The sequence below is a fragment of the Neopelma chrysocephalum genome, unplaced genomic scaffold (genome assembly GCF_003984885.1).
Source record: "Neopelma chrysocephalum unplaced genomic scaffold, ASM398488v2 Primary Assembly neopelma1_166, whole genome shotgun sequence".
Classification (NCBI taxonomy): domain Eukaryota; kingdom Metazoa; phylum Chordata; class Aves; order Passeriformes; family Pipridae; genus Neopelma; species Neopelma chrysocephalum.
Window position 1 is genome coordinate 17,252 of NW_020897828.1, and position 14,466 is coordinate 31,717.

The 14,466-nt window shown below is 43.6% G+C and overlaps 1 protein-coding gene across 1 annotated transcript in view; it reads right to left on the reverse strand.

Annotated features, from left to right (window-relative positions):
* Nucleotides 1-1,775: 1,775 nt before the first annotated feature.
* PCP4 (Purkinje cell protein 4) overlaps nt 1,776-14,466 on the reverse strand; it is a 52,672-nt gene continuing 39,981 nt past the window's right edge. The window contains exon 3 of the mRNA XM_027701774.1: nt 1,776-2,583. Coding sequence (XP_027557575.1) covers nt 2,456-2,583 — 128 coding nt within the window. The 3' untranslated portion in view covers nt 1,776-2,455. The remainder of the gene's footprint in view (nt 2,584-14,466) is intronic.

Below are 14,466 nucleotides of genomic sequence, written 5' to 3' on the forward strand. Positions count from 1 at the left end.
CTGCTCCTGAAAGAGCCATAATTCATTTACTCACAGCCCCTGTTGCTGTGCTTCAATAATGCAATCATTTCCTTTGTGTCCCAACCATATGATTATTCCTGTTGTGTAGGAAATTTAAGTCCAAGGAATGTCAGATCAAATATAAAAGCCTAGTGTTTACCCATAGTTTTTATTCAATTAAGTAGCCATTACAGAGCTCATGCTGTTTCAAATGACATAATGCAGAACACAAATGCAGTTTTTTTATCACAAATATATGTTCATCTAAACAAAATGGCACCAACACAATCCAAACCCATTACAATTTTTAAATTATTATGCTAAGGCAGTTATTATATGGTGAGCAGTCGCTGTGAAAGACAAGAGGGTGAAACTGGGGCCTCCACAAACCACACTTTGAGCACAGCAGCGGTGTTATTGGAGGTTTATTTGGGAAGTTCTTAGAGGCAGAGAAACAGTGCTGCTAAGAAAAATATGCTCCTAGAATGAAAACACTGAGCTGCAGCTTGGAGAACTCTGATTTTGCAGGGGATGAGTGGGTAGGTTGTGTGGGGCCAGGACCTGGCACAGACAGAGGTGCCACAGGCAGGGTCTAGGCAGCATTTAGCTATTTAAGCCCAAACTAAATTCTAAAAAGCCCCTTCCATTCTCACCCAGGCTTAAGCTGTGCTTATTAAGCACCTCACATGTCATCTCTGCATGTGCCTTCTGCATCACCCACAGGATCCACGAGGCTTCCTCTGCTCAGCATCCCTGGGGGCTCCTCGTAGCCAGCAAAGTGCCAGAGCTCTTGGCACCCACCACCAGCTTTGGGCTCCTCACTAAACTCTTGCCCAGCACCACAAGTGCCTTAACCTGCTGAAGGCCTTCCCTCTGCATCCCTCCAGCATTCCCATGGGAAGCCAATGCCACTGGCATGAGATCCTTCCTTTCCCTCTATTCCTACCCCTTGGCTGTAGCTCTCTGTTTAAATGAGGGGACTAATGATGCATTTGTCCCTCGCCCTGGTGATCAGAACCCTCCGGCAGGAGATGGGAGAGGATGAAAAGAATCCCTCCGGGCAAAGCTGGGAGTGACACCTGAAGGAGTCCCAGCTCCAGGCTGTTCCCTGAGAGGCTGGCAGGCTGTCACCACCCAGCACTCCTGCCTCTGCCAGCCTGGAGGTGAAGCTCACTCTGCCTCCTTGGAACCACTGCAAACACCAGCCCTTCAAAAAAATGCTTCTCATTTCCCCAGGGATGAAGATCCCTCCCTAAATCTGCTGATGAAGCCAAGTAGAGGATGAGATTTTTAATTTTTTTTTTAACCCTCTCTGTGTACTGCATGTCCCACTTTAATCTAAATAGCTCCTTTTTCTGAGTACAAAGTACTTGATTAAATCTTTTCTGAACCTTCAATATGGGCAGCCAATTCCTAATCAGTCTGAAGGCAAACAAGATCCTTACTTGATCTGAAACTGGTCTGTTGCTGTTCTACAACAGGGAGAAAACAGAAGTATTTCCCAATTTAAGACACATTGTTGTGGCTGATTTTTGTTAATCACAAGCTGGGCTAACACAGTGATAAATTAAGGGCTTCATGGTTGATATAGAATAGTGCAAATGGAGACAGGTAGTTTATTATGATTTACTCCTCAAGTACTGAATATAATATGAAAAGAGAGAGATGGCATAGAAACAGTTACTGATTATTTCAAGATTGAAAAGCTGCATCAAAACCAGAGTTTAGAGAGTCAGTTTCTATTTTTACAAAAAAAATAAAATCAAACCCCAAACTTCCAAAGGTGTTTTGTGTCCGGTTTATTAATTTTTTTCCGTAACAGTCAACGTGGTCCAAGCTGGGTAACTCTGAATGTCATCATGCAAAGAGGAAGGACAGGGACAATCTCCCCACTTAAAACCCCTTTTATTAACATAACTGCAAGACAACAATAAAGTGCTCACTGCTTCCTACGCCTCCTCCCCTCGCGCCAGCTTCTGTCTGCAACTTTTTTACTTCCAGCTCATTAGGAGAAAGTAATTTTATTGTCACATTTGGCTGGCAGCTGGAGTTCTCCAAATGAGGTAAGCAGTGCTCTCATCCCTCAGCACAAACCCTGCAACATACGGCGCTCTCACGTCTCCGGGCTTTACGTGAGGAGGGAAAGAGGCATCTGGGCCGGGCTCATTTGTAACGCTGCACTTGCTGCATTAATATGAAAAGACAGATGAAGGCAGACGCTTTAATTACTTCACCCTAACTTTTTTTATTACAACATCAAGTAAAATGGTGAGTTACAGAGGGTAAAATGGGCGTGAAACACCTGGGATGAAGTCACACACAAGCTCATGGGTTGTTATCTGCCAACGGGGGTTTTAAATATTGATCATTTTCTGTACATGCATCTTTGTGTTATTTCTGGTTTTCTGGATAAATCATTTCGGGGTTGCTTTGTTTTCACGCTGTGAGGTAGCTACTAGGACTGGGACCCCGCTTTTTTCTTCTGGAATTTTCTGAACTGGGACTGTATCGCCACGGCCGCCCGCTCTGTCTCTGGAGCATCCATGTCTATGTCAAATTCCTCTTGGACCTTCTTTTGCCCATCTGCTCAGGGAAAACAGAAGAAAACGTCAGCAGTTTTTTCAAAGAGTGATGATGCCCTTTGCTCCTTCACAGACACAGCCATGACGATGAGGAGCATATTCAGGTTAAAAAATGGAACCAGTTTTGTCAGACGCAGCTGATCAAATCCCCCACCCCTGCCAACGTGACAGCCTGTGGGTGGTTGGGCACTGAGGAGTGGCATCCAAATGGTGCTCAGCACTCACTCAGCATCACTTCTGTCTGAGCACAGAATCACAGAATCTGCTGAGTTGGAAGGGACCCACAAGGATCATCGAGTCCAACCCTTAGCCCTGCACAGGACCATCCCCAAGAGTCACACCAGCAAATCCCACTCCTGCCTGGGGAGCTACAAGCAAGGGGAAGAGAGAAGGTAGAACTTAAAGGTCTTTTCCAACCTAAATGATTCTTTGATTCTATGTTTACTCTAAAACAAAGGCAGCTTAAAATATTTTAATGTAGGGATTAAGGCCGTGTTCCTACCGCACCTCCCACATCAGAGGAAGAGAGAATATTTCCTAAGGCTAATTTCCATCCTTTTCACTTGTTTCCTGCCTCATCCCTTTCAACACTTACCTCTCTTCCCCTTTGAATCATTTATGTCCAATCTCTCCACCACTGTGCTGCTTCCCTCACTTCTCTCCAGGCTCTGTTGTTGCCTTTCATCCTCAAACCTTGGCTCTTTGCCTTCCTTTATTCCCAGTCCTCAGCTTTTCCTTCAGCTGCATTCGGCCTCCACGTGGACAACCCAGCTGACTTTGCTAAATTTTGCCTCACCCACCTACATGTTAAAAGTGCAGCCCTGGGAAAATTCCTGCCCTCATTGGGAAGATAACCCTAAACTGCCTGGACTAAGGAAGTGAGAACACATGTTCGCTCCACTAACCTTGTCACACCACTGAGTTTCTCTTCTCTATAAACTTGTTTGTTAAACTCACTTATGTAACTGTTGTATCCCAATCCTGCAGTGAACGTCATTCCAGGAGTCTGCAGAAAGCTCTACTTGGAGCAATTGGGGGAAATCACCCATTTTGAACCACTTTGCTTTTTATTCTTGACATCAGTACCTTCAGGATGCTCATCCCCAGGTATTGGTAATGCAAACGAAAGGAAACACTTTCAATGTATTATTAAAATGAAAAGAAACTTATTCCCATTGTCTCTCTCCTTCACACTAAAAACCAAAGACACCATTCCATGATTTTAGCATGAGGTCTTGCAGTATTTTGTGACTTTACTTCTTGTTCTTCCTGAGAACTCAGTTTTTGTGTCTATTTTCTATGACCACTCTAAGCTGAGCAAATATTTAAAGGGAAGGTTTTGCAATTTTCCAGTCTGATTTTATTTTAACCACAACAACCAAACAAATGCAGCTATGTTACCATCAGAGAAATAGTCGCTTAATATTTTGTTTTACTTAGAACATTTAAGAAGAAAGATGAAAATGTAAGAAGAAAGGGAAAGTCTGGGTGAGGAGAACAGCTTTAGAGCTCACCAAAACTTTGATTATGCAGTAAAATAAAAAGCTAAGTTATCAAAACAAAGATTTTTATGGAAGAAAATCAATCCTACTAACATTACATCACACTTCCACAGCTATTTAATCCAAGAATCTGCATGATTTGTGCAACTATTCAAGCAGCAGAAACACCTTAAGTACAGAAATACAATTATTGGTGGGTTTTTTTCATGGGGAAAGGGATGTGAAAGTCGGAAGCGACACAGCCAAGGAGAAATCTGAAATGATTTTGGTTTGGTATTTATGGGTTAAAAGCAACTTAACAGCAGAAAATAAAAGCGGAGTTTATGCATCGATTTTAGCCTTTCATTATATAAATTCCCGTCCTTTGGAAATGTCAGTAGGGAAAACCAGACAGGTGGATGAGCAGACACAATTGGTTTCGTACCTCTTGATGAAATCTGGCTTGTACAACTCGTTCCCTATTACAGCCAAGTCTCAGCACTGTGTTAACTTGCCATAGTGACTCAGCAATCTCATGTTAAGATCTTACAGACTTAAAGAAATCCAGCATTTAGGATATTTAGGATATTTTTTTTCTCTAAAATTTCCAAGCCAGTTAAATCTTTGCTTGATGTGAATCACCACCACCGCCTTAAAATCAGTTGTACTACAATAATTTACAGTACCTGAAGTTAACAATAATAATTTATAACGTCTTAAGACCTGACTTCCTTTTTTATTTTTTTTTTACCCACTTCTGTTGAAATCAAAGCCAAAATACCTTATGAACTCCTTCTGGATTTCTCTTTTTCCCATCACTATGGAGAAATGGTAGGATGAGAAGTTTTCAGCCGTGACTTAGACTTGTGATTAAGAAATTAGAAGTGTTCAAAAGGGCCAAGACATTTATATGAGTAATGAAAAATTCATCATTAGCAGATGGTATAGAAATATATAAATAATGACTACACATATATGCCTAATGTACATTATAAAATGACATGTATATAATCTGTATATAATGTATGATGACACACCTGTATTTTCCTTCTCCCTATGCCCATCTTTCCCTCTTTTTTATACATGTATAAATGTATAATATATACATGTATAAACGGTACATCCACATTTGAGTATACAGAGAAAATGTATGAATGTATATATATAATTACACAGATAAATTTGCTTAAAGAGTTTTAAGTCCTGTGTTAAACTGAAAACAGCTGGATGGGGTATTTCCTAAATTTTGGGAGTGGATTATCCTGGAGTTCTCCCCAAAACATTTGCTATTGATGGCTGTCACAACACAGATTCTTTAACAGATGGATTGTCAGTTTGGAGAGAAAATTCAGTGATGTGCCAACTTGGGCTTTGTCTAAAGGAAAAAGATCTCAGTTTTTACCTTGAGCTGCTTAACTAAAAGCAGTCCAGTGATTTAAAATATATCACAGCCTGCTAATTACACTGGGTTTTACTGGTTAGTTATGGTTAGCCACTGTCTTCCTCTCTTAGCTCTCCCTTCACAAGCTTGGAAGTGATTTAAAACCACAAGGAAATCTCACTCTCAGCAGCCCAGAGCACAGGTAAACCCTGGCACACCCTTTACCCCTGGACATGCTTTTTTCATTCTTACTGGTGGGGCCAAAAATTCTATCTGATAGCAAACAACCTTTTTCTAAGCCACCTTTATGTAGCAATAAAGGTAAATCTGGATTCCCTCCCCATCCACACACACTTCTGTTGATATCTACACTTTCTGGACTATGTGCAGACTCCTTCCACATGGATTTACAAGGATCCCTGGACTACCACAGACCTACATGAGGAAACTAGGAGGACTAAGAGTGTTGTCAGTAGACTCAAACTCACAATCTGCTTGTGGTTTGTGGGATTTAGAAACAAAACAGGGTTGATAAGCACTGGTCTGCACTTCCCGCTTTCTGAGGGGATCTGGTTTCATTAGCACCATAATAAATGAACCCCCCTAACCTTTCCCACCACACTCAGCTGTTCCAAGGTTTTCCCTGAAAGATTTCTTCATACTTAACTCCAAATTCCCTCTCTTAGACTCCCATTCTCCTGAACATGCCATGACAAACCAGGGGAGTCGTTCTGAGTCCCCACTGGGTTCTGGTCACTGCCAACAGGGATGGTGAACAGAACAGTCATGGCTTGGCCATAACAAAAGTCTGGTATCCGATGAGTTTTCCAAAATCATGTGTTTAATATGGACTGACCCTGTCCATGTGTAAATTTAGGCAAAACTGATCAGTGGTGGAACAAACCCCCCAGAGCACAACATCAACTGCTGGATGAGTCCCACCATGACAAGGAACCTCCCAGCCTGGTGCTGCAGGACTAAAATCTGAGACAACCTGCAGGGTGAAGGTTTTACTTCACCACATGACACAGTCATCCCAGCAGGAGAGCCTGAAAAAAAAAACCCTAATTAGCTGTTTTCCAAGTCTACCATCATTTCACATCGTTGCAACTGAAAAAAGATCTATGTGTTCCATTTCCAGATGAAACATTAGAATTCTGTCTCTGTAATCTACAACAGCACCTCATAATCCATTGCAAGCACTGGATGGATAATGAAGCTGAAGGAAAACAATAAAATCTTGCACACAAATCTACCCATCAAACTCTGCAGAAATGTGGTGCAAGTGTAATTATTCACAAATGTGCCTTCAGCTATTTCTTTCATTTACTTTTCAACTAGAAAGTAAAATGAATTGTGACAACACAGGGAGAAGAAAACATTGCTTATTCCATATGGGGCAAAAGTCTAAAGCAAAAAGTCTTTTTTGTGACTGCTGAACTCAGCCTGAACAGACCAGTTCATGGAAGGGCAAAAGCTGGTGGGGTGGACTTGGCAGAAAAGGGGACTCCCAACTTTATCCTAAGAATTTCTCCATCCTCCAGATGAAGAGATTCTCAGGATAAAGTATTTTATCCGAAGAAGATAAAAGAGAGATTTTTTTGTCACTTTCTGGAAAAACATTCAGCATGAAAAATTGCATGGGCTGGAGCCTCTAACTGGCATTTCATGTGTTAAGTGTCACCCTCCACCCCTGCTCACGTCCAATGGGAATTACAGGATCATAGTGAAGATGGAATATACTCATAAAACTACTGCATTTTTCAGGGGCTAAACTGCAGCGTTTGGAAAAAAAGATTAAATGAAGTGTGGGACAGAATCACAGCGCCCCATAACATGCCAGAAGCGGTATTTTGCCTCAGGCAGGATCATTACCTCCCACTGCTCCAAAGATTTCTCAAGCTGTGACAATCTTTATGCTGCTCTGATCCCAAGCTATTACACCAGCCCGTCCAATGAGGCAGAACAGGCCCTAATTAAAGAGGACCAAAATGGGCAGAAATCTCACGGATGTCGACATTCATGTGGAGCATTATCTTTATCTTTATGTGATGGGAAGAGTCATTTTGTCTGACTAGACTTCACAAAGCAATCAGCCAGCTAGAGAAAACATATGGGTGCTTGGATGTGTGGAGGCCACACTTAACTCCTTAAAAACAACAGTTTTAAAAGCCAAGAGTTTGTGTGGCTGCTCTTCCCCCTGTGTATTTAACTGAGGATGAGGAAGGAAAAGAAAGGGGCTCATCTTCCAGGGGAGTTATAGAGTCACAGAATGGCCTGTGTTGGAAAGGACCTTAAAGATCACCCAGTCCCACCCTCCTGCCATGGGCAGGGACACCTTCCACTAGACCAGGTTGCTCCAAGCCCCGTCCAACCTGGCCCTGGACACTTCCAGGGATGGAGCAGCCACAGCTTCTCTGGGCAACCTGGGCCAGGGCCTCACCACACTCACAGGGAAGAATTTATTCCTATTATCTAATCTAACCCTACTCTCTGTCACTTCAAAGCCATTCCCCCTTGTCCTGTCACTCCAGGCCCTTGGAAATAGTCTCTCTCCATCTTTCTTGTCGGCTCCTCCAGGTCCTGGAAGGCCACAATCAGGTCACCCCAAAGTTTCTCCTCTCCAGGCTGAACAATCCCAGCTCTCCCAGCCTTTCCTCCCAGCAGAGCTGCTCCACCCCTCTGATCCTCTTGGTGCCTCCTCTGGACTCTCTCCAGCAGCTCCATGTCCTTGCTGTGCTGTTCCCCAGGGCTGGAGCAGTTCTGCAGGGGGGTTCTTACCTGAGGGGGCAGAGGGGCAGAATCCTCTCCCTTGCCCTGCTGCCCACACTGCTTTTAACGCAGCCCAGGATCAATCCAACCCTTTCCCTCTGCAAGATGATATAAATTAACACCATAACAAACCTTGTGGCTGAAGAAAGGAGACAGCCAACCTCCCAATAAAACTCTCCAGTCTCTGAGAATGAGAACGTCCCCCCTGAGCCTCCTTTTCTCCAGGCTGAGCCCCCCCAGATCCCTCAGCCTCTCCCGGTGCTCCAGCCCCTTCCCCAGCTCTGTTCCCTTCCCTGGACATGCTCCAGCCCCTCAGTGTCTCTCTTCCATGAGGGCCCAGAATTGGCCACAGCACTCAAGGAGCCTCACCAGTGCCCAGAGGGACAATTACTGCCCTGGTCCTGCTGCCCACACCATTTTTGATACAGGCCAGGATGCCATCAGCCTTTTTGGCCACAAATGTTCAGCTGCTTCATTATTAAGAACAGAATTTTTCTCTAATTAGCTTAGGAATAACAATAATTTTTCCTTCCTGCTCACAAAAAGTGCTGCAGGGTGAGATACTCCTTTTGTGACCAGGATGACCCTTGTGGGTCCCTTCCAACTCAGAATATTCTGTGACTCTGCGACTACATCTCTACAGCTTTTCATGTTTCTTCACCCCACAGTGAACTCAGACATTCAAGAGCCACCTTCCAAAGTCAAAAGCTGCCTGTTCTGTTGAAGTCTCAGGAGGTTGGCACTTGATGGTGGGGAGTTCTGGGTTTATAGATGGGTTTTTGTTTTTCATGATAAGTTATTGGAAGGTTCTGAGTGCTGAGGAAGTGTAATGTCCAAGAACCATCTCTGAAGCTGAAGAACAACCCCTAGAGCTCAGCAGTCTCCTGTGACTTCAAAAGCTTTGTGTGAAAGGAAATAAAGGTTATCATTAATTATCAGATTAAATGTAACAGTTATTTTTATCTGAACTACACCGAATGGCCCCATAACATCACTCAAAGCGAGGCAGAAATAATTAATGTCTTTTGATTCAACTGTAAATTACAATTTGGTATAAAGAAGATGACCTTATTAGGCAAGCAGAATTCTTTATTTTTTGAACTGACCTTTACTTTCAGAATACAGTGTTGTTATCTCGAATTTGAAAAATTAGTTTTGCTGTAAAAAATACTGGTCGTTCTTTTATGATTTTAAAAATGTTACTTCAGCATGAGGCTTTTGAAGTGTCTGATTAATCCTTTTTTTTTTTTCTCCTAGTTGTAATAATGTTCTGTAGTTGCTGTTCAAGAGCAGCAATATTATTTCTGACATAAGATAAACGAAGTAGCACAGAACTAAGTACATGGGGGTAACACAATGGAACAGAAAGGAACAGCAATAAAATTCTGTTTACAAAAATTGCATTTTCAACTAATTTGTAGCCAACTACAGATGAATTGATTTTGCTCAAAAATTAATGCAGAGACAAATATTGTTTTTCTTTGAAGGCTAATACTATTTAAGCAATCATTCCTCTTCTTCAAAATAATTAATGTGTCACTGACAGCCTTTTAAAATGGTTTGCAAATGCATGACTGATGCTTGGATAGGTATGTATTTGTTCATGGAGATCTACGAGGTGTTCTGGGAATGAAACTAGAGAATGAAACATAATTCACATCCTCACATGGAGATCAAACTTCGTGGAAGTTTAACTAGGAATAAATAATAAATATAAATAATGAAATGGGCATCTCAGCTGTACAATCTCATCTCTTAGTGTTGGACTGACTGGCCAGTTCCATGGAAGCCTCTTGGATCTAAAAGGAAGCAGAGCTGGGGACCAAATCAGGTCCCTCTGTCCCTGCAGAACGATGCCCCACCAGCAGGGATGACACCCTTAGCCCTGACTCCTCTCCTCCAGCACAGAATGCCAAGATCCTCCTCACAAATCCAGCCCAAAGCTGTTGGAGCCTCATCCTGCACCTGCCCGTGGTCCCCAACATGCCCATTTAACTGGGAATTACAGCGATGTGGTTTTAATTTCCTCCACAATTTCCAGTTTCCTCACTTCCCAGTAAACACTGTGCCTTTAAAGAGCTTTGCTGTGGAGGGAGCTGCATTTCAGCAGTGCATGAAGCAACCACCCTCTCGACTCGCTCGTCAGCTGCTTGATTAATATATGATCACTTATTTCCCTATTATGGAAGCATTCAGGCACTTGGAGCCGTAGCTGGGAGCCCTGGTGTGGTTACAAGTGCACAACAATAAATTCTTTCCCCTCCACCACCCCTCAGTGCCATGACCTTTGCAAAAGTGTCTTCAGCAGGAACGTTTAAAATGAAAACAGGAGGATTTCCTCAAGGCTACCCCTGCAGCAGCACATCATGAGAGGCCACGACACGGCCCAGGCACCATCCACAGCTTCCCTAGGCATGGGATATTCACTGGCATGGCTGGAGCTGTTCCAGATACCCTCTGCCAGGCTACTGTGCTCACACAGCACGGCCAGGACCCCACCTGGCAGGTAGGGTGGATGAGAACACCTTGGGGTCTTGAGGGAAAGAGAGTTTAGCCCTTTTGATGCTGCACCACTTTGCATCAAAGCCAGAGAAAAGGCTCGAAGTCCTTTTTTTTTTCTTTTATTCTAAGAGAGATGTTGCCTCCAGCACTTCGAAACACTTTGTGGCTCTAGACTGCAAGAGAACTGGTGCAAAATGAGTTGGCACTCGCTATTAATTGTGGGATGACCGACAGGGAAATGCAAAAGAGAGGTGTTCATCTTCCAGCACCTTGTCTTGCATAACAGCTTTGCTTTCCAGGAATGCTCCCTCACCCCACCACCCCCCTGCAGTTCGTAAGAGCAGTCAGGGAATCAGCTCAGAGAAATGACAGCAATCAAAATATGCCACACAGAAGTGGCAGAAAAGGGGGCTCAAAGCCCAAAGTGACACGAGCTGGGGAAGAAGGCACAGGTTCCAGAGGAAAACCTGTCAGTCACAAAAAGGAGAGGAGTCAATCAGAAGGACGTTTAGCAAGAGCATGTAGTGACAGCACAAGGGGGAATGGTTTCAAACCGAAAGAAAGTAGGTTTAGATTAGATGTTAGGTAAAAATTCTTCCCTGTGAGGGTGGAGAGGCCCTGGCACAGGTTGCCCAGAGAAGCTGTGGCTGCCCCATCGCTGGAAGTGTTCAAAGCCAGGCTGGATGGAGCTCTGAGCAACCTGGGCTAGTGGAAGGTGTCCCTGCCCATGGCAGGGGGTTGGAATGAGATGATCTTTAAGGTCCCTTCCAACCCAGGTCATTCTGTGATTCTATGAAGAGCAGCATGGTATGCAGTCAGAAGATGTTTCTCTCCACACACAAAATAAAGATAATGATGAGCGAGATTTTGCTCTGCTCATCTTCAAAGTGGAAAATAAGGGCAGTTCCAGGAGTCACTGTACACCAACAGATCTCTGTTAGCAACTAATGAGAGGTTATTTTAAGTTTCCACGATAACTTTAATAAAAACTGTTATGTGAGCACTTGGAAAGTCACAGTGAGAAAATACCCTCCTCTTGTGAAATCCATCACCAGGTTTTAATTACCAATTTTTTAATTATACATTTGGAGGTGGACAGCACATGATATAGAAACTGAGCTCTGACATTCGATACCACATTCTTAAGCAAAGGAGTTATTACAGAGAAATTCTGCCCTGTGAGGGTGGTGAGAAACTGTAACAGGTTGCCCAGAGATGCTGTAGATTCCCCATCCCTGGAAGTGTCCAAGGCCAGGTTGGACGGGGCTTGGAGGAACCTGGGCTAGTGGAAGGTGTCCCTGCCCATGGCAGGGAGTTGGAACTGGATCATCTTTAAAGTCTTTTCCAACCCAAACTATTCTATGATTTTATGATTCTATTTCAGTATCTTCTGTGCCTTGTAAATAAGATTATCAGCAAGAAGCATTCACTTTATGGCACAGATTAATCACAAGAAACAAACAACTTAAATAACAGCCAAACAGCACAACTTCTATTTGCACAAAGCGGGGCACTGCTCCAAGCTGGTAATTGGCTAATTAATTTGGCACAATCCCACCCATGAAAAATGCACTGCTTTAATACAGGTATTCACCACGTGTTTTTAACATCCTGCACTACCTGTCAGCTTCGGGATGCTTGTGGAGGCAGTTGGGCAATTATCAAAGATAGAAGTGGGGCTCGTAGGATTAAAAAATGCCCAAGGAAGTATTTGGAATCCATTAGGGACAGAGCAGAATTGTCACAGGGCACAACACAGGCTGAGCTGAACAATTGTGCTCTGAGAGATTGTTTTAGGAGTGCACTTGGCAAAGGAAATTTTGTCACTCCTCCGTAAAACCAAACCAAACACCAGAGATGTGATGGATATAAACCCGAGACTTCTGCAGCAGATGCAAGATAGTCCAGTCACAGTCTGAGCAAAGCCCAGGATACTCTGATAGACATGGATTTACCATGAATCTCACATGCTCCTGCCTCAATGGGCTTTGTAACTTCTGCTCCAGCATCCACGAGTTCAACCAGAGGGAGCGCTGGATCCAGGGGGTCTGCCCAAAAGTCTTACTGAATGTTCTGCAGAGTGACATTTCCCCACCAAAGGGACAGAATTTTAACATCTCCTGGTCCTTGAAAGCAGTCACCCAGCTGTAGCTTTCCACTGTAGAGCAAAGGAATCCTGTGGCAGGAGGGATCTAGGAAATTTCCACTGTTTCCTTTCACTCGGGCTGTTACCCAAACAGAATCATTAATTTGAGTTTACCCTGTCTCCACTGAACACAAAAAAGCCACATTCTATGTTTATTTCCCCTGCAGGCTGGTTTGCTTAACTTTCTTAGGAGGAGGGGAGGGGCTCCTCAGGAGAAAAGCAGGATAGCACTGAAACAGCAGTTTGGGGGAGATAAATTAAGATCCTGTGGCAATACAGCTCTGAAAGAGGATGAGAAGAAATTCTGTGCTGGAGGGTGTTGTCAGTATATTCCAGGCTTGTGCAAGAGTCACTTGGAAAACCACATTACATGTTGTGCAGAAGCTCATTAGGCTGAGTATGTCAAAAACCAGATTCCAGATAAAAATCTCTGGCCAATTCCTAAGAAAAAATTGCTTAATCTAATTTAGAATCATTTAGCTTAGAAAAGATCCTTAAGACCATGAAGTCCAACTGCAAAAAAAACCCCAAACTTGCAGGTTTGGAAACACTGGAGCTCAGCAGCAGCAAACTTGAGAAAGAATCCAATGGAGATTGGACACTGAGAGGGTGCAGTTCATCTGACCTATTTTAGGCAGACTTTTTAGGACAGCATGGATCTCACCCTTCAATCCCCCTCCTACACTGGCTAGTTCTCAGGAGGACTAGTTGAGATGTAGATAATGATCCTTAACCAAATAAATGACATTTCATGAGCCTGAGTGGTGCCTGAGCTACACACTGCAGAATTTTGGATGAACACACTTATCTGCTGTTTCATGCGAAATTCCTTCTCGTCTAATAAATTATTTAGCCCTTGTGAAAGGTACTACACTGAAACTGTAGCAGCTAAGAAGTCTTACTTTTGTTCAGGGAGGAAGAAAATAAAGCAAAGGCAGGCAGACCTTCTCACCCCACTCCATCCACGTGCTCCCATCCCACGGGATGGAGAAGGAGAGAACGGCTCACCTGCAGTAGAGGGTCAAAATGAACATTTGTTCCCTCTGCTGAGATGGCCAGGGAAGCTGCCAGTTGTGCAGCTGATCTGGACTCTCTCATGTTCCCTCAGGAGCTGATGGAACATTCTGCATAGATTTCTCTTTTTATAGACGTACAGTTGAGCAGGCAAAAAACCCCCATATCAGCACCTCTTGCTCTCCTTTCAACTCATTCCAAAGATAGTGAATTTTTGTGTATGTGTGTGCCTGAATGCCTTTAAATGTACATCAATAAGACTCCTTCTCTATCTCTAATAAGGGATTAGAGTTAACACCACGACAAGCTGTATCAAATGCTTCACACGAACAAGCAGCCAAATGACAGTTTCTGTGAGAACTGTAATTGAATTCACAAGCTGCTGCAAACACCAAACCTCAGCTCTGCTATTTAGCTCACAGTGAGCCAGGGGATGGCTGCTGCCACCCTGAAGAGCTGGAGGTGCTCAAGGGAACCTCGTTGCACCCAGAAGGTGTCAAAGGCAGCCAGTACAGGGCTGCAGGACTGAGAATGAAGAAAAAAAGAAAGAGAATGGGCGAGGCAGATGTGCTGGGTGTACGTCTGTAG